Genomic DNA, 18,520 nt, shown 5'->3' on the forward strand with positions numbered 1-18,520 from the left:
AAGAGGAGTGTTAAGGTCCCCTGTTATTATGGTGTAGTAGGATATCATATTGCTCAGAATAATTAAGGTCTGTTTCAAGAATCTGGGAGCATTTAAGTTGGGTGCATAAATATTTAGAATTGAAATGTCTTCTTGTTGTATTTTTCCCTTGACCAATATAAAGTGTCCATTTTTGTCTTTTTCAATTTAGTTGCTTTAAATCCACATGTATCTGAAAATAAGATTGCAACCCCTTTTTCTTTGAATTCCGTTTGCCTGAAAAAATGTCTTCCAACACTTAACTCTTGAGTTTTAATTTGTCTTTTGAGGCTAGGCGTGTTTCTTGCAGACAGCAGATGGATGATTTGTGTTTTTTAATCCAATCAGCCAATCTATACCTCTTCAATGGGGAATTCATGCCATTAACATTTATTGAGATAATTGATAAGTGTGGTAGCGTTCTATTCATGTTCTTTTGTGAAAATCCATTGCTTAGTTTTATCTTTTGCATCATCATGGAAGCTGGGTTCTGTCCTTTAATTTCTGGGTGCTTACTTTGCTGTTGATCCATTGTGATGGTCAGTGTGTAGAACAGGTTGACGTACTTGCTGTAGAGCTGTCTTGTGGCAAATTTCCTAAATGTTTGCATATCAGTAAATTTTTGATTTCTCCATCAATTTTAAAGCTTAGCATAGCAGGATATATAATTCTGGGCTAGAAATTGTTTTGTGTAAGTAGATTAAAGGTAGATGACCATTGTCTTCTGGCTTGAAAAGTTTCATTAGAGAAGCCTGAAGTTACCCAGATGGATTTGTCCCTGTCAGTCAGTTGGTGCTTATTCCTGGCAGCTTGAAGAATTTTTTCTTTTGTCTTGGCTTTGGACAGGTTCATCACAATATGTCTTGGAGAAGCTCTATTAGAGTTGAGGCAACCTGAGGTCTGATATCCCTCTAAAAGGAGTGTGTCAGAATCTTTGGTGATATTTGGGAAATTTTTATAATATTCTGTAGTATGGTTCCCATTCCTCTGGGGCGTTCTTCCCCTTCAGGGATACCTATAACTTGTATGTTTGAATGCTTCATAAAGTCCCATAATTCTGTCAGTGAATGTTCTGCTTTCTCTCTTTTCTTTTCTGCCTCTTTAACTATCTATCTCAAGAGCTTTGTCCTCTACCTCTGAGATTCTTTCTTCTGCATGGTCCAATCTGTTGTTGGTACTTTCTATTGCATTTTTAAGTTCCCTAATGAACTGCTTCAATTCCAATCTGTTGTTGATACTTTCTATTGCATTTTTAAGTTCCTTAATGGACTGCTTCAATTCCTTCAATTCTGCTATATCCTTCCTATATTCTTCATATTGTTCATCTCTTATTTGATTCTGTTTTTGCATTTCCTTTTGGCTATTTTCCACTTTCTCAGCAATTTCCTTCATTGTTTTCATCATCTGTATTTTAAATAACCCTTCTGTCATTTCTAACATCTCTTTGTAGGTGGAATCTTCTGCAGTAGCTACCTCATAGTCCCTTGGGAAGGTTGCTCTGGACTGCTTTTTCATGTTGCCAGAATTTTTCTGCTTATTCTTCCTCATGAGTATTTTCTTTATCTGTTTCCTTGCCTTAATTTTCCTTTCATTTCCTCTTGCTCTTTAAGTTACTGTGCCTCTGACCTAAGGTTTCAATGAGTCCTTTGGGTACAGGATCAAAAGGATAAGAAGATTGAAGAGCAAGAAGGAAAAGAAGATTTTAAAAATAGCAGAAAGAGAAAGAAGAGGGGGTGAGTAAAAGGTAATATTGACAAAAAGAAGAGAGGCACAGAAAGAGGGAGACACAACTAATAAATGTGTACAGTAGGGTACTTTGATCCAACCTTAAAAACTCCCAACCTCTGGGGTGCTGGGTTGGGTGGTTTCCTAGCAGTCAACAGCTCTTTGCCAGCCTGATCAGACACAGTACCTCACCTCCACCAAATAGAAAGGAAAGACAAAAATACTATAAATCAAACCAAAACAAATAAACAGAAAATCTTACGGAATAAAATTGGCAGAAAAAAACAAATAATAGGGGCAGAAACACTAGCAAAAATGAAGTTCTTATTATTAAAGAAGGCAACAATGAAAAATTTTGTTTGAACTAGAAAAATGAAGAAAAAAAATCTAGAGGGCAAATGTTGAAATAAAAAAAATTTAGTATATGTATCTTGCTGAATATTGTCTGGGCAACAGGTGATATTCTGCAGTATGAGATGTTAATCACAATGCTGATACAGCTGTATGAGATGTTGACTGGAGGCCTCTGCTGATTTCTCAAACCCCACAGGGTTGAGCACCTAAATCTCTCCTCAGTCCACTTAAAAGACACTTTAAACTGTTACCCTTGGCTAAGCAGAAGCTTTCCCAGGAAAGCACTTGTCACTGGGCTCTCTCCTCAAGTGGCTGCCCGCTTGTCCAGTGTGCCAGATAAGACCAGTCTCACTCTATACCCACAAGAGCGAAGGCTACAAGGCAGCCCTGCTCCTGGCAATACTGAAAGCTCCCATCTTCCCCAGCATCTCAGTCCTGGCCTTTGGTGCTGCTTAGTCACTAAATCACTCACCCAAGGTCTCCCAGCCAATCCTCTCTCTGACCCTAAGGGTGGAACCTGCAGGGATAGTTCTTCCACAATGTGTGCGGGCGACAGCCCTAGACAGAGCTTAAAGTCATCAGTGCTCTTGCCCAAGTTCTCCCAAGGTAGTTCAACAGAGTGCCCAAGTCCAAAAAAGCAAAACAGCCCACAGGGAAGGTGTCCCGTTTGTAGTCTCTCTGCTGTTGTATTTACAGCTGCAGTAGCCAGGGTCTCAGACCAAATGAATGCAATCACTTGCCACTTCTCCACTGGAGAAGTCCTCCTCCTGGAGTCCAGAAGTCTCTCGCTATCTCCATGCATCCCCAAAGGGATGTTTCTGGGCAGAGCCCCTAAGCCAGAGAGGCCTGGACTCTTCTCTCCCTAAGCTCACTGCACCTAGTTGCAAAGAAGCTCTTACTCAGCCACTATCTTGTTTCCCTTCCTGTAATTTTCAACCAAATATTAATTCTGTAAAGATCCCTTCGTGCTGTAATGTTTAGCTGTAGCATTGTCTGTTTTTAACCAGCAGTAGCCTGTGTTTATCGTTAAGCTCCCCTTTATATGCCCTTAGGATAAAAATGTCTGCCACCAAATGACAATTTTCAAGTATTTTGTTCAAGGAGGAAAATGACATATTTGACATACTCATATTGACAAAAACTGTAACGTTTACTGATTAGATCTTTATTCCTCAGTGTAGTACACTCTGATATTCAGCCTTGCCCTGAATTAACCAAATCAAAACCAAATTGAAAGCAGATTTCTCTTTTTTAATTCCAATTTCTTACAGTCATTATCCATGATGAGTTAGAAAGCCAGCAACTAGGAATCCATTCCCAAGCAATAAGGAGTGTTTGCAAATCCATAAAAAAAAAAATCTTAAGGCCTCTATGTTAATGAAGTAACACTGTGGCCCCTTTCAGCCTCCATGTGAAGTACAGTCCTTCCCAGTGGCGGGAATGGAGTATTTTTAGCCTCCCAGCGACCCCTAGTGTTCAACTGTGCCATCTGCAAGGCCTCTGCACTAGCAATCAACTCTGGCCTCTTGGGCTACAGAACTTCAAATTAAGAGACTACAAGGGAAACTAAAGCCAGAAAGGGGGATGGAGGGGCAAGGAAAGATGGAGATATTTCGCAAGTTGTCTGAGATGTTTCTGAGTCAGTGACATGAATCTAGAGGCCATGTTCTGTAGTGAAAAGAACAAAGGGCTTGATGTCACAGGGACCACAAGGACCAGGATTTACTTGCTTGTTCCAATAGTTCCTGCCTAGATGACCTCAGGCAAGGGTTTTGCACTGTGATCATGTTTCCTCAAGCTTAAAATGTGGATTTAATTTTTATTTCAGAGTTGTTGGAGAAACAAAATAAATAATACATGTGAAAGCTACTGTTATAGTACCTGGTATAATCAGTGATCATCAAATGATGGGTGAATCTGAAATTTGCTTGAGTAAATTGATAAAGAAAAACTTCACCATCCAAAAGATACTAGGTTAACAAAGTAACGATACGACTGTTTATTAATAATTCCTTTGTTTTACATATACATAAACCCTTAAAATCATCAAAAGCTAGGCTGCCAAGGAAAATATGCTATTTAATAATCTTGGAGTTCCTTTAATCTCAGGACAATAGAAGGGCTTCACACTGAAGATGTAGCAGGCATTATCCTATTATTTTCACTGAGCAGAATGAAGACCAGTTAGCAGAAGTTATACAAAGTTACATAAAGATTTTGGTTCAACATTTAAAAGGACTTTCTGGCAATTGGAGCCAGGGCTGCTATGCTACACAACTCCATGGGACACAATTAACCCAAACAGCAAAGTCATAGCCCCTAGAGTGTGTAGGGCAGAAGTGTACTGCAATCCCAGATCCCTGGCTCTTTCCCACATGTCATGGGCTAATTTGTGAAGGGTGAAGTTCCCTGTCATGGAATCTGTTCAATCTGAGGAAAATGACAGTAAGTCAAGGATGGTTCCAGGGAGGAGTCTGATTAGGCCTTTTCATTCTTAATTGGTTTATCAAAAACTTATGGAATATCTATTGTACATCAGGGACAGACCTAAGCCCAAGGGAAAAATATGACTGAGATACCATCCCTGTACCTCAAGGAAGATGGCAGCCCTTCTCACTTAGTAATATTGTGCTCCCCAAAGGACTATGGCATCCCAACGTCATACCACCTGTGTCCTTCACTGGCCGCTAGATTGACATGGCTATGCCATCTGTCCATAAGATTGTTATTTTCTTCCTGAAACTACATCATCTGATTCAAATCGCACATTTCTTTGCTCTCAATAAAGTTTTATTTCCATGAAAAAAAATAATGGAGAAAAAAAGAGAAAAGAGGCTCAGCACCTGTAGCTCAAGTGGCTACATACACCACCTGTAGCTCAAGTGGCCACATACACCTGAGCTGGCGGGTTCAAATCCAGCCTGGGCCCACCAAACAACAATGACAACTGCAACCAAAAAGTGGCCAGGCTTTGTGGCAGGTGCCTGTAGTCCCAGCTACTTGGGAGGCTGAGGCAAGAGAATTGCTTAAGCCCAAGAGTTGGAGGTTGCTGTGAGCTATAATGCCATACACTCTACCCAAGGGGTAGTGCTTAAGGGTCTGTCTCAAAAAAAAAGAAAGAAAGAAAATAGAGAAAAAAAAGAAAAGCGAATAAAGTGATTTCAGAGATAAGGATCCTTTAGTCTAAAAAAAAGCCATTCAGAAGGGGGAATAAAGAATTGTTTTACTACTAAATATGTAAAGATGAATAATGGTTTGGGGGAAAGATCCCCAAATGTTATCGTCTAAAAGTAATGAGGTACTCTGGGTAAGCTTGGTAGTCATAAAATACCACAAATAAAGTTGGATTTTGCGTATTGTCTGTGACAGTGTCATACAGATCAGTTGGATTTTGGGAGTTCTTTGAAGGAGGCACAATTAGTGTGTGATTTCCAACTGTGTAAACTCCAGTAAGTACTCGCACATAATACATATACTTTTTCCCATTTGCGTCTGGTCTGGAGTATGCATCATTGGCAGAATAACTGGCATTGACAGCAAAATAGGTTCCTTTTCCATATGCCACAGCTGCGAAAAGAAAAACAAACCATGATGAAGAATTCCAACTTAGGGTATAACTGGACATGTTGCCCCAATATGTCAAATAATGTTAAAATAACATTCGGTTCTCTCCAAAGCCTCTTTTAACATTTTTGGCACGTGCTTTCCATTTTTAATCATCAATTTTTCCACTTGACAAGGTTTGTCGGTTTCCCCTGGGATGAAATATAGTGAATCTTACCCTGAAACATGGTCATCAACTGTGGGGGATCATGGTGAACCCATACCGTCCCTAGCAAGACGATGCCTCCTTCAGAGCAGCCACATCACGCCCTCCCTTACCATTCTTGCTTCCTTACCATTCTTTCCAGCATAGCTGCGGTTAAAGCCATTTCCATTCACTTGTGGCACTGAGGTTGCCTCTGTCCCATGGAAGAGTTGCTTCTCATTTATTGTCTGGCCATTCTTGGCATCCATGACTTTTTTCTTTGCCTGGTAGCTATTCCAGAGATCTGGATTCTGGATCCTCTCAATCTGAAATTAATAAAAACAAAAATTTGGTCAATGCCAAGAGTACTTTCTAAAATACAGCAAATGAAATGATCACTATGTTCACTAAACAGCAAGTTCAATGGCAGATGGCATCTTTCTACATTCAGAATCTTTTTAGATAGAATGTTTCATGAAAGTAGACAATGGTAAGAATGTTGGCTTAATTTTTCACATTTTTTATGCACTGCATGACAGCAAACATCATTTAGGATCTTAAGTACTTGTTATATAAACTCTAACCCAGCCTCTGCAACTCCTGATTGTGACGGCACACTCTAATAACTGCTCCTATTGCTATCTAACTCCCGTCATCATTTGGCTTCTTATTGCCTCAGGCCTTCTAAAACACTGGTTGACCTAGTTATATTCTAAAAGTGGGAGAAGCAATAGTGCCTACACAAGAAGTGAATTAATGAAAATTAATCTCTCGTCCAGTTGGCAGAGTAAAGTGTGAATCCTGATGGGAGGGGATCTGTCTATAAACCAAAATGGCCATGCTTTGATGATACTCCTTGGGCAGTGGTCTCTAGCATTGGGTGTAAACCTTCTGGGTCCTGGATTGCAGATCAGCTTCTAAACTTACCTAATTGCTAAGTAGTGGCACTTTGATAAAGATTTCGTGGGAGAAGGAAGGGGTGGGTAGAGGTGGCAAGGGTCCCTTGTGGAAAGACACAAGTTAAGATTCCAGTTGTTGACCTCTTTTACTATCCCAGAGAACTGGCAGGCCTAATGCCTGCATTCAGCTGGGGTTTTTTCCCCCTAGTTTTGGGTTTTCTATTTTTAAGATACAGTTTCCCTCCAGATCAAAGTCTCAGCATGATATATTTTGTTGATCTGGTTTATGATTTTAAAATTATTTTCCCTTCGTTTTCTGTGCCTATAGATGAGTGTCTAATCTTCAAAATGCTTATGTTCATTTTGTTTCCAGTTATGTTAAATTTTGTTTATTTTACTGATTTTTTTTAAAGCCTTCAAAATTTTTTCTTAGAGTTTGAGATAACTCTGAATTTCTCAGTCTTTGAATTCTGAAATGTAAAAAGATTTTTTCTTACCCTTTTACAATTCAATAACCACTCAAAGAAAAGAATTATTTTAAGTAACTTTTAAACACAGTAATCTGAGTCTATATATCTCATGGGATAAGTTCTAAAGTCAAAAACATTACAAATAAATCTTAGACTTTATTTAGTGGGCTTATTGGCTTACTATTTCTGGCTAGGGCAGATTACTTGCATCAGACCAATCTCTTACTGACAAATACTAGAACGAGCCAGAGGAGAAAAAAGTTTATTTGAAGGCAACAAGGATTTGATCAACTAAGATTCCAGAGAGAAGGGAAATATAGCATGAAACACTAAAGTCAGAAGAAAATGGAATAACTTCTTCAAAGCACTTAAAGAAAAGTAACTATCAATGCAGAATTCTATGCTCAGCAAAAATACTCTCCAAAGAATGAAAATGAAATAAGACATTTTTATACAAAAACTAAGAGCATTTTTCATTACCAGATTTACATTAAAAGAAATGCTAAATCCAGATGGAAAATGAACCCAAATAGAAGCCTAGAAATACAGGAAAGATTAAAGAACTGTGGGAGGAAAGTGCAAATATAAATACTGTATAAATAAAATATTTTATAGTGTTTCAAATATATATAGAATTAAAATACATGCTAAAAGTAACACAATAATTAAGAGGGATAAAGGGGATTAAATTGACCAAAACTCATTGTATCATCTGGGAAATTATAAATAAACTAATTTACATTAGAGTCTAATAAGTCAAGGATATATGGTTATAATCTATAGGGTTAGCAGTGAAAGAATTGTAATAGAATATATGACCAACATTCTATTAAGAGAAAACTGGAATAACAGAAATATTTAATGCAGAGGAATGCAGAAAAAGAGAAAGAACAAAGAATACATGATAAATACATGATATGCGATAAATGGAAAACAAAAATGATGGCTCAGTGGCTAGGGTGCCAGCCACATACACCAGAGCTGGTGGGTTTGAATCCAGCCTGGGCCTGCCAAACAACAATGACAACTACACCCAAAAAATAGCCAGGTGTTGTGGCAGGCACCTGTAGTCCCAGCTACTTGGGAGGCTGAGGCAAGAAAATTGCTTTAGCCCAGGAGTTTGAGGTTGCTGTGAGCTGTGACACCATGGCACTCTACCGAGGGTGACATAGTGAGACTCTGTCAGAAAAAAAAGAAAGAAAAGAAAAGAAAAGAAAAATGAATGCAGTATATTTAAACCCAAATACATCAGTAAATACAGTAAACAGATTATCTAGTTTAAAAATAAATATTGTCAGACAGGATGAAGAAAAACAAAAATTTAAGTATATGCTGCTACCAAGAGACACATCTTAAATCACTTATTAAAAGTATAAAAGAAGAGTATGGAAAAAGATACACTGTAAATACTACTAACCAAAAGAAAGCTGGCATAGCTATTTTATTTATTTTTTTATTGTTGGGGATTCATTTAGAGTACAAGAAACCAGGTTACAGTGATTGCATTTGTTAGGTAAAATCCCTCTTACAATTGTGTCTTGCCCCCAAAAGGTGTGTCACACACCAAGACATAGCTATTTTAATATTGCTAATAACAATTTCAGTATCATAACTTTGACACAATTTTATGTAGACTATAGGATAAAACAAGCTAACAGGTACTGTTATTAACCCAAATTTCTATTATACATACAGAAAATGAGACATAAATATATTAACAAAAAACATTAAATTTTAATTGAAAACATAAATATGGGTTCATGGTTTTCATAGGTTTAGCCAGAAAAGATGCTACAAGCAACAACACCTCAGTAGCAGTGAGCACACTCAGCACATAACTTTTGGTTTCTTACAACAAATCCCCACTAAAATAAATCAAGGATTCTTTGAGAAATGTCGAATTCCAGACACGGAACAAAGAAAGTTGTGACATATGTAGCCACAACTACTATATTTGTAATTACTATATTTGTAATTAAATATAACATACTGAATTTTTAAAAAAGCGGGCAGGAAGAAAATTTACACAAAAATTGCTAGACAATATTAGAAAATCTGCATCTTGCAACCTCAAGTGTAATAATATATTCAGGCAAGGACCATCAACGGATGTTAAAATTAGTAAAAGGCTACTAGGGAACAGGATACTCATACAGTGATAATGAATCATCCCACACATTATCCACTGATTCCACTGGAGAGATATGGTGGTTACCACCTGAACTAGTGACCAAACAACATTATTAACAGTAGGACAAACTTACCATGTAGGGCTCCTGATGTGATGTGTCACCTATTATGTAGTCTTGCAAAAAATATTTATATGAATTTACAGAAATCGTTCAACCTAACTCCCAGTTTACCAGAAATAAAGAGAATAGAGAAATAAATTATACTATAAAGAATCAGACAAGTCCATAATCTGTAAGAAAACTGGGTGATTCTTTCCAAAAAATCAAGGCATGACAGATTCAGAATGTGAGACATTTTATAGCACAATTGGTTTAATTCTTTAAAAAATTTATGTCATGAAAAATAGTTTTTTAGATCACTTCTAAAATAACAGCCAAGTTGAGAAACAAATCAAAGACACAATTCTCTTCACAGTAGCTTCAAAGAAAATGAAATACCCAGGAATTTACTTAACAAAAGAAGTGAAAGACCTCTACATAGAGAATTATAAAACCCTAAGAAAACAAACAGCAGAAGACATTAACAAATGGAAAAACATACCATGCTCCTGGCTGTCTATTCAACCCAAAGCAATCTACAGATTCAATGCAATCCCCATTAAAATACCAACATCATACTTTGCAGAACTGGAAAAGAAAAAGTCCTTTGTTTTGTATGTAACCAGGAAAAAAATCCATATAGCCAAGGAAATTCTTAGTAATAAAAACAAAGCCAGAGGCATCACTCTACCAGACTTTAGGTTATATTACAAGTTCACAGTGATCGAAACAGCATGGTATTGACACAAAAATAGAGAAAACATAAACATATGAAACATAATAGAAAACCAAGAGATGGAAACCAGTCTCTTATTGCCATCTAATCTTTGATAAACAAAACAAAACCATACACTAGGGAAAAGAATCTCTATTCAATAAATGGTGCTGGCAGAAATGGATAACCACATATAAAAGACTGAAACTGGACCCGCACCCTTCACCACTTACAAAAATTGATTCAAGATGGATAAAAGATTTAAATCTAAGACATGAAATGATAAAAATCCTAGAAGAAAGTATGGGAAAAACTCTTCAGGATGTTGGCCCTGGGAAAGATTTTATGAAGAAGACTTCCGTGGCAATCGCAACAACAATAAAAATAAACAAATGGGACTTAATTAAACTGAAAAGCTTCTGCACAGCTAAGGAGACAACAACCAAAGCAAATAGACAACCTTCAGAATGGGAAAAGATATTTGCTTGTTACAAATTTGACAAAGGCTTGATAACTAGAATCTACAGAGAACTCAAATTAATTAACAAAAAAAAAAGATCTACCAATCTCATCTTTCACTGGACAAGAGACATGAACAGAACCTCCTCTGAGTAAGACAGACAAATGAAAAAAAAAAAAGACAGATAAATGGCTAACAAACATATGAAAAAACACTCATCATCCCTACTCATCACAAAAATGCAAATCAAAACCACCCTGAAATACCAGTTAATCCCAGTGTGAACAGCCCACATCACAAAGTCCCAAAGTTGCAGATACTGGTGCAGATGTGGAGAGAGGGGAACACTTTTACACTGTTAAATGGACTGCAAACTAATACACCCTCTTTGGAAAGAATATGGAAAATCCTCAAAGTACTCAAATTAGACCTCCCGTTTGATCCCACACACTAATAGGTATCTACCCAGAAGAAAAAAAAATCATTTTATCATTAGGACATCTGCACTAGATTGTTTATCACAGCTCAATTTATAATTGTCAAGATGGGGAAACTACCTTGGAATGCTCATCAATCCAGGAATGGATTAATAAACTGTGATACATACACACACACACCATGGAATACTAGTCAGCCATAAAAAGATGGTGACTTTACATCTTTTGTATTAATGGATGGTGTTGAAGTATCACAAGAATGGAAAAGCAAGTATCCAATGTACTCATTATTAATATGAAGCCAGTAGATGATCTAATACATGCCCACATAAGAGGAAAACTAAACTCAAGTTAGGGGGACGGGAATGAAGGAGGGGGAGGTGGGAGTGGGGATTTGTGTGCTCTCAGTGGGCACAATGTAAGGGTATATGGCACACCTTTTGGTGTGTGGGACACAACTCCAAGAGGGACTCTACCTAACAAATGCAAACATTAACCTAGTTGTTTGTATCCTCACATTAACTTGAAATTAAAAAATCAATAAATGAAAATAATTTTTTTAAATGCAGTAAGTAGTAGTATTCTATATTGGAAGAGACACAGGAGACACAATAATCAAATATAGTTTGTGAACCCAGATTAGGAAGAGGGAGAGTTATAAGAAAGATTTTTTTGAACAACTTAGAAAATTTAAATATGGACTTTATATTAGATATTATTAAATGCATGTGAATTTTCTTACATGTGCTAGTGGCAGAGAATGTCTTTATTCTTAGGAGATATGTACTAAAATATTTAGGGGTGTCATGATATCTACAATTTGCTTTGAAATGCTTTAGCAAAAACTGAGAAGGAGAAAGAGTAAATGAGGCAAATTTGTTGAATCTAAGGGAAAAGTTTATAGATGTTAAAAGTCTTTATATATATATATATATTTTATTTTATTTTATTTTATTTATTGAGACAGAGCCTCAAGTTGTCACCCTGGGTAGAGTGCTATGGCATCACAGCTCACAGCAACCTCCACCTCCTGGGCTTAAGCGATTCTCTTGCCTCAGCCTCCCAAGTAGCTGGGACTACAGGCGCCTGCCACAGTGCCCAGCTACTTTTTGGTTATAGTTGTCATGTTGTTTGGCAGGCCTGGGCTGGATTCGAACCTGCCAGCTCTGGTGTATGTGGCTGGCGCCTTAGCCTCTTGAGCTACAGGTTAAAAATCTTAATCATAAGACACAATAGTCAGGGAGGATGACAAAATACCCATTTTTCACGTTGGTATTTTCACACTTCTAGGAATCTCTGCTTTTACCTGGTTCACACACTGAGATTTCACATAAGATCTTACTGAAAAACATGTGCCACTGTAAAAAAAAAAAAGTTGAAATCTTTTGCTTAGCCACAGTCTGCCAACACACAGCAGGCCTCCAAAGGGCCCACTGCAGACACTGCTGTTCAACTGGGACATTCATTCCTGCACAACCCGAACTTGGCATCTGATCACAATGTGCCAGCCAGCCACTACCAATTACCTGTATTGGTATTTGGAATGAAACTTAATTGGTATGTCAGAACTAGAACATCAAAGAGCTATGTCCTTGTATCACATTACTCAGTGCCTCATAATTCCATGAGGCATCCATTCTGTTCAGCCACTTTATATTAAGGACCATATTTTTTAAAGCTCTGGCATAAAATTTGATATTGAATTTATTATGAGGGGGATGTTACGATGTTCTCCAATACTTGATCCACAAGACAAATCTCTTAGGAGTCAGTCTCAGGACTGACTGACTCATTCAAGCTATGAGTCTCTTTATTAAATTTAGGTTTTGATTTATGGACATTGTAAGTCTTGTAGCTGAATGTTTATTTCTTTGCTTTGTCCATTAGGAAGCTCAGAAACAAACTGATAACCTCATGTTATGTACTTTTGAGGACTAGCAATACTAGTATTGCCTTATTTTCCCTACCCTCCTTTTGTCTTTATCCATTTTTTCTTCATCTATTTCATCTGAAGGTATGGTATTTATCTTTTTAGGATGCTTTAAATTTTTCTTGAATTATTATCAAGTGCTTAACTACATGAATAAACAGTGGCGGAAAGGCAAATAGACAGTAGGAGAAAAATTACAAAGAAAGAAAATGCAGGTTTTAACTAGTGACTCATTATTACAGATCAAAGACCTTTGGCTTTACTCACAAAGTGGTGGAACCAACAAGAGAGATGAGAAATGAGGGAAAGAGAATTACTTACAGATGATGAGTTAGGTTTTAGAGAAGTTGGTCTAGTAGTTAGATATTGAAGAGGAGAATTTTAGGCCACTGGAGGATATTTTAGAACTTGAGTCAAAAATCCAAGTTGGTGGCTCGGCGCCTGTGGCTCGAGTGGCTCGGGCACCAGCCACATACACCTAGAGTGACAGGTTTGAATCCAGCCCGGACCCGCCAAACAACAATGACGGCTGCAACCAAAAAATAGCCGGGCGTTGTAGCGGGCGCCTGTGGTCCCAGCTACTTGGGAGGCGGAGGCAGGAGACTCGCTTGAGCCCAGGAGTTGGAGGTTGCTGTGAGCTGTGAAGCCACGGCACTCTACCCAGGGGGATAGCTTGAGGCTTTGTCTCAAAAAAAAAAAAAAAAAAATCCAAGTTGGTAATGTCGATTTGGAAGCTATCAAAATTGAATAGCTGAATCCCAGAAGGGTAAAACAGTCTGTAATGAGGTGCAGAGATGGACAACCAACATATAAGAGCTGGGGATAAAGCTAAAATTAGCAATTTAGAGAAGAAAACAGGTATCAGTGATAGCAAAAAGAAAATTAAAGGTGAGAAAAGAATTTAAGTAATATTGCCATAGATGGCAAAAAAAACGAGCATAATTTCAAAAAACAACATCAATAATATTTAAAAGAGGAAGAAAACAACAAAATAATTGAGACGAACAAGGAAGGGCTGTAAGATTTCTGAAGGAAGCACTGTCGACCTGTGAATAGAGAGGCAGACAAACATGGGCCTGACCTGAGGAGCCTCTGTATGGCTCTTCGTGGGGTGTGCTAGTTATCAAATCCTGCTTTGATGCCTTATCTTTGAATATTTATTAGCCTGCTTCACAAAGCAAACATGACTTTAGTATTCTAATATCATACTGCAACCTACTACTGTACTAATAGACACAAGAATCATAATGTTTCCTTCACTATGATCACATCAGTAGAATCTAGAATCTAAACTTTAATTACCAGAAAATCCCAGTGCTGGATTTTAAAAAATGTTGAAAGGAAGTGAATGAAAATGTATTTACATAGGACCATGACATCACTGACTTCCACTTTTTAGAAGCTCCATTTTAGCAGAAGGCTTACCTTCTCTATTTTGAAGTTTGAGCAGGTTTGATTGAACTTGCTTGCCACATTGACATATTCTGGATGGGTAGGTTGTAGCTCTACCACACACAAGTTCTTCTGCTTCATATCACTCCAGTGTGCAGGGATTTCAACTGCAAAGGAGATGATTTTAAGGACCTCCTCACACATTCCCAGTAAATGTGTTGAAAAAGTGAATATCATTTGTGTTGTTTTTAATCTCCTAATTCTAAGTGCTCAATTTCCTTATCTTGGCTGGGTGTGGTGACTCACACCTGTAATCCTAGCACTCAAGGTGAGTGGATCCCTTGAGCTAAGAGGGATCAACCCTGAAGATCAACCCTGAACCCCATAAATGCATCAATGTACAAAGTTATGATTTAATAAAAAACAATTTTAAAAAAAAAGAGTTCAAGATCAGCCTGAGCAAGAGTGAGAGCCCCATCTCTACTAAAAATAGAAAAACTAGCAGAGCATTATGGTGGGCACCTGTAGTCCCAGCAACTCAAGAGGCTGAGGCAAAAGGATTGCTCAAGCCCAGGAATTTTAGGTTGCTGTGAGCTATGATGCCAGGGCACTCTATGCAGAGTGACAAAGAGAGACAAAAGAACTTCCTTATCTTTTTAGCAGAATCTTTAAGTCTTTACAACAGACAACCTACATCAGAACCAACTGGAATTCTTATACATTAAAAAATAAAAGCCCTGAACTACTGGGTAAAGATCTCTCAGGATGGGGGAGGGGAGAGACTGTGTGTATCTTAAGTTATGACCATGCTAAGATTTGAGAACTGTTGGTGCAGCAGAACATGTCTGTATTTTCTGTTCAGTCTCTAATCTGTCATGGTTTAACAATAAATCATTTCCTGACAGTGTTTTCAATATTTGCCACTGTTCTGCTCATACTGGGTTTTTGCCAGGACTCCACCCCATCAACACAGCAAGGTACTCCACATCTACTTTTTCATTCTTCTTCACAGAGTCCTTGTGAGGTGGTTGGGTGGTAGGTTTTGCAGTGTGACAGACTGTCGCCTCTTGTGCTAAGCAGAATACTAGGCACTATTCCTCATTTCCCCAGGGCTCCTGGGCTAAGGAATTCGTTCACACTGATCTCACAAGAGAGGAATGTAGTATACCAAGGCCAATTAATTCTCAATAGGGACTTGTGGTTTGAAGGTAGGCATGGCTGTCTACACAAGACAGTCATTCCCTTCTTGGGGAGCAGATCCCTAGAGAATCCCAAGCCTGCTTCCTGCTCTGCGTGTCAAGGAACCTTCTGCTCAGGGCACAGGTCATGTCTGGGAGAAGTTCCAACAGACTCCCAACCCTCCCTGTCTTATCAGTTACAGACACAGAGACTGCTCACTGACCAGGCTATCTTCTCAGTTTTCTACCCTTTGCCCCTTTGTTCTAGAAAACCTTGGGCTTTCTTCTCTATTAAGCCTGTGGTTTTCCTTCTCTTGACTGATGCAGCCATTACCACACCCACCCCCACCAGCTGAACTAGTTCTGGGAAGCTACTAATAGTAGAAGCTAGTTTACTGGGAAGCTAGAAAACTATAAAAAGGGAAACATATGCAAGGTTTGGCTATTGTTACCATTAAGTTGGTTGTCCTCAGGTTGTTGGGGTGTGTCCATGATGTGTTTTCCCAGCTATAAGGCAAGCTCTTTAAGCTCAGAGACCATGTTTTCTGGTTGTTCCATTAGCATTAATTGGATTTTTTTTCTATTTAAAATGTGGGTGTTTGTACAAAATAATAGTTAACCACATAGTAGGTGTGAAATAACAGATGACAGGTAGGAAAGTTTAACTTACCTTCAGATTTTGTCAGGCGCTGAATTGAAAAAGTGTCTCCACTTGCATCTGTGGCAGTGTATGTGTCAAAGTTCACTGTGCAGCTCTTATTCTTAATTGTGACGACAATTGTTTGTCTCTTTGCTCTCTTTGCATCCTCCAATTGCAGGTTGGTCATTTTGTCAAAACGATGAAAAGTGTCATTGTCATTATATTGCCATTCTATAAATTCACTAATACAATCTGCCCGGGACTCCTGTTCTTTGTCCAGTCGAACTCTCTTGATCATTTTCTCAATCTCATCTCGAGCCTGTATCACATCTCTGTAAATCCCTACGACCTTAATCAAAGGTTTCTTGTGGTCCAGGGAAATGGTAATATCTAACTTCTTCTGCAGCTCATTCAGTTTCTGAAATTCCTTTTCATCGAAGTCTCTGATGCACTCATCTTCACTGATATAAGGCAACTGTTCCTTTTCAATCAGGTCCTGTATCCAGCGGAGAGTGCTTTCCACACAGTTTGTATTTTCACCACACACCTGAAAAACTGCTGATTCTGTTTTCACTTCCAAAACCAAAGGAGTCTTTTTTTTGGGAGATTGCCTTGAAAAACCCAAAAGGGCTAAAGAGAAAAGGAAGATTAGATATTTCCCATATGACATCGATATTAGGATTGAAAAGCTCAATAAGGCTAAAGAGAAAAAGAAGGTTTCATATTTCCTGTGTGACACAAATGTTAGGAAAATGAGGAACATAGATTTCATAAAAATGAATAACTCACATGAAAGTCTAGAGAACATAGACTGTTGAGGAGCAGCCTGAGACCCTTCTCTTTTTTTCATGCTGGCATAAAACGCATTTAGCATTTGAGGCTGAAAGATAACAACTTTAACTTTTTTCACAGACTGGGCTGCTCCTTTCTGGATAAAGTCTTCAATGGCATCCAGTATGGCTTCAGCAACCTTATCTGGGTCTTGTTTGGCACTTCCTGGAAAAGCAAATTAAAAAAATGACTGAAGAAAAACAAAAGACCCAACTAGAAAAGGCTGAGGAATAAATTAGGTGCTCATGGAATAAATGCCCATTCCCCAGTTCTTTCATCACAGTGACGTTCTCTAACAACACATCAGCAAACATTCTGAGTACTACATGCACTGGGGAGTTTCTGTTCCAGGATGTCAGAAAGCCAACATCCCAGCCATGAACAAAGGACCCAGCACCCTGGCATCGGGTGTCTGACGACCACGTGTGTTTTACCCAGCCGCTCCCAGCTTGCTGCCTTCTTCTGCTTCCTGTTACACACCCAGGTAACTTTCCTTCTTGGCTCACTAGGGTCTTCCAAAAATCCATACAAAGCAGAAGATGCTAACATACGTTGAAATAACATGCTCTTTAAAGAGAAAACATTTGGGGGCTCAGTCATCACTTGATTTTATGTGTGTATCCCTATTCTTCCAGATATCTTTGGGAAGCTGATTAAAACTAAGCTAATTTTGTAAGATCCCTGGAACCATATGTTACTTGTTATAATCTGTTAATTTATGCCACATGAGATCTCCATGAGCATCCAGGGGCCTCTCCTCCCATATGCTGTGAGGTTTTAGCTGACCAGCAGGGATGCAGGTAGCCACCCTGAGCAGATCCTTTCCTGTTTGCAGCATGCTCCATATCCTGTGCCTCAAGCTGTGGAAGCCACTGCCTAGGTGAGATCATAGAAAGTCCCTTTTAGCCACGGAAACACTCCCAAGAGAATGGCAGCTGGCAAAGTCACAGGATGGGCAATGTAAAAGTCCCCTGGCCAGCTGGTCAGATGGACCACTAATGTAGAAAAAAGCAGATCTCTGCCTTGGCTGGGCAGACAATTAAACCCCAATAAAATTAACCCAGAGGATTTGTTCAGTTTCTTTTATTAGATCAGGGAAAGACAGATGTTCTCCTGTGAAAAACTGTGGTTTTCCCATGATATTTGGAAGTGAATAATTTGGATGAAAATGACCATCCTTGTCATTTTCTGGGCATTTTTCTGACACTCTGACCCATATCTTGCTTTCTGTGATTCCATACCATTCCTCATAATGTTCCTAGATGGAATTCTCTATCTACTTTACTACTTTTCTATTTCTAAACACAATCATTCATAAGTATATATTTGTTCACTCTCAGTAAACATCTACCATATCCCATCACAGGCTAGACACTCAGCTAGGCATTTGTTAACACACAGAGAATATGATATGTATGGCTGAACAGGTGTTCTATAGGTGGAGTCTAGAAAGTTAAGGAAAGGCTACACCAGCTGGAACTGTATAATGGGT

The 18,520-nt window shown here is 38.5% G+C and overlaps 1 protein-coding gene across 1 annotated transcript in view; it reads right to left on the minus strand.

Annotated features, from left to right (window-relative positions):
* Positions 1-5,357: 5,357 nt before the first annotated feature.
* The window catches only part of PARP14 (poly(ADP-ribose) polymerase family member 14), a 44,479-nt gene continuing 31,316 nt past the window's right edge, over positions 5,358-18,520 (minus strand). Inside the window, exons 13-17 of the mRNA XM_023516296.1 lie at positions 16,987-17,193; positions 16,228-16,827; positions 14,413-14,546; positions 5,997-6,171; positions 5,358-5,664 (exon numbers count right to left, since the gene is read on the minus strand). Of these exons, the coding sequence (XP_023372064.1) occupies positions 5,375-5,664; positions 5,997-6,171; positions 14,413-14,546; positions 16,228-16,827; positions 16,987-17,193 (1,406 nt within the window). The 3' untranslated portion in view covers positions 5,358-5,374. The remainder of the gene's footprint in view (positions 5,665-5,996; positions 6,172-14,412; positions 14,547-16,227; positions 16,828-16,986; positions 17,194-18,520) is intronic.

Source organism: Otolemur garnettii, unplaced genomic scaffold (genome assembly GCF_000181295.1).
Source record: "Otolemur garnettii isolate 467f Iridium unplaced genomic scaffold, OtoGar3 scaffold00089, whole genome shotgun sequence".
NCBI classification, from domain to species: domain Eukaryota; kingdom Metazoa; phylum Chordata; class Mammalia; order Primates; family Galagidae; genus Otolemur; species Otolemur garnettii.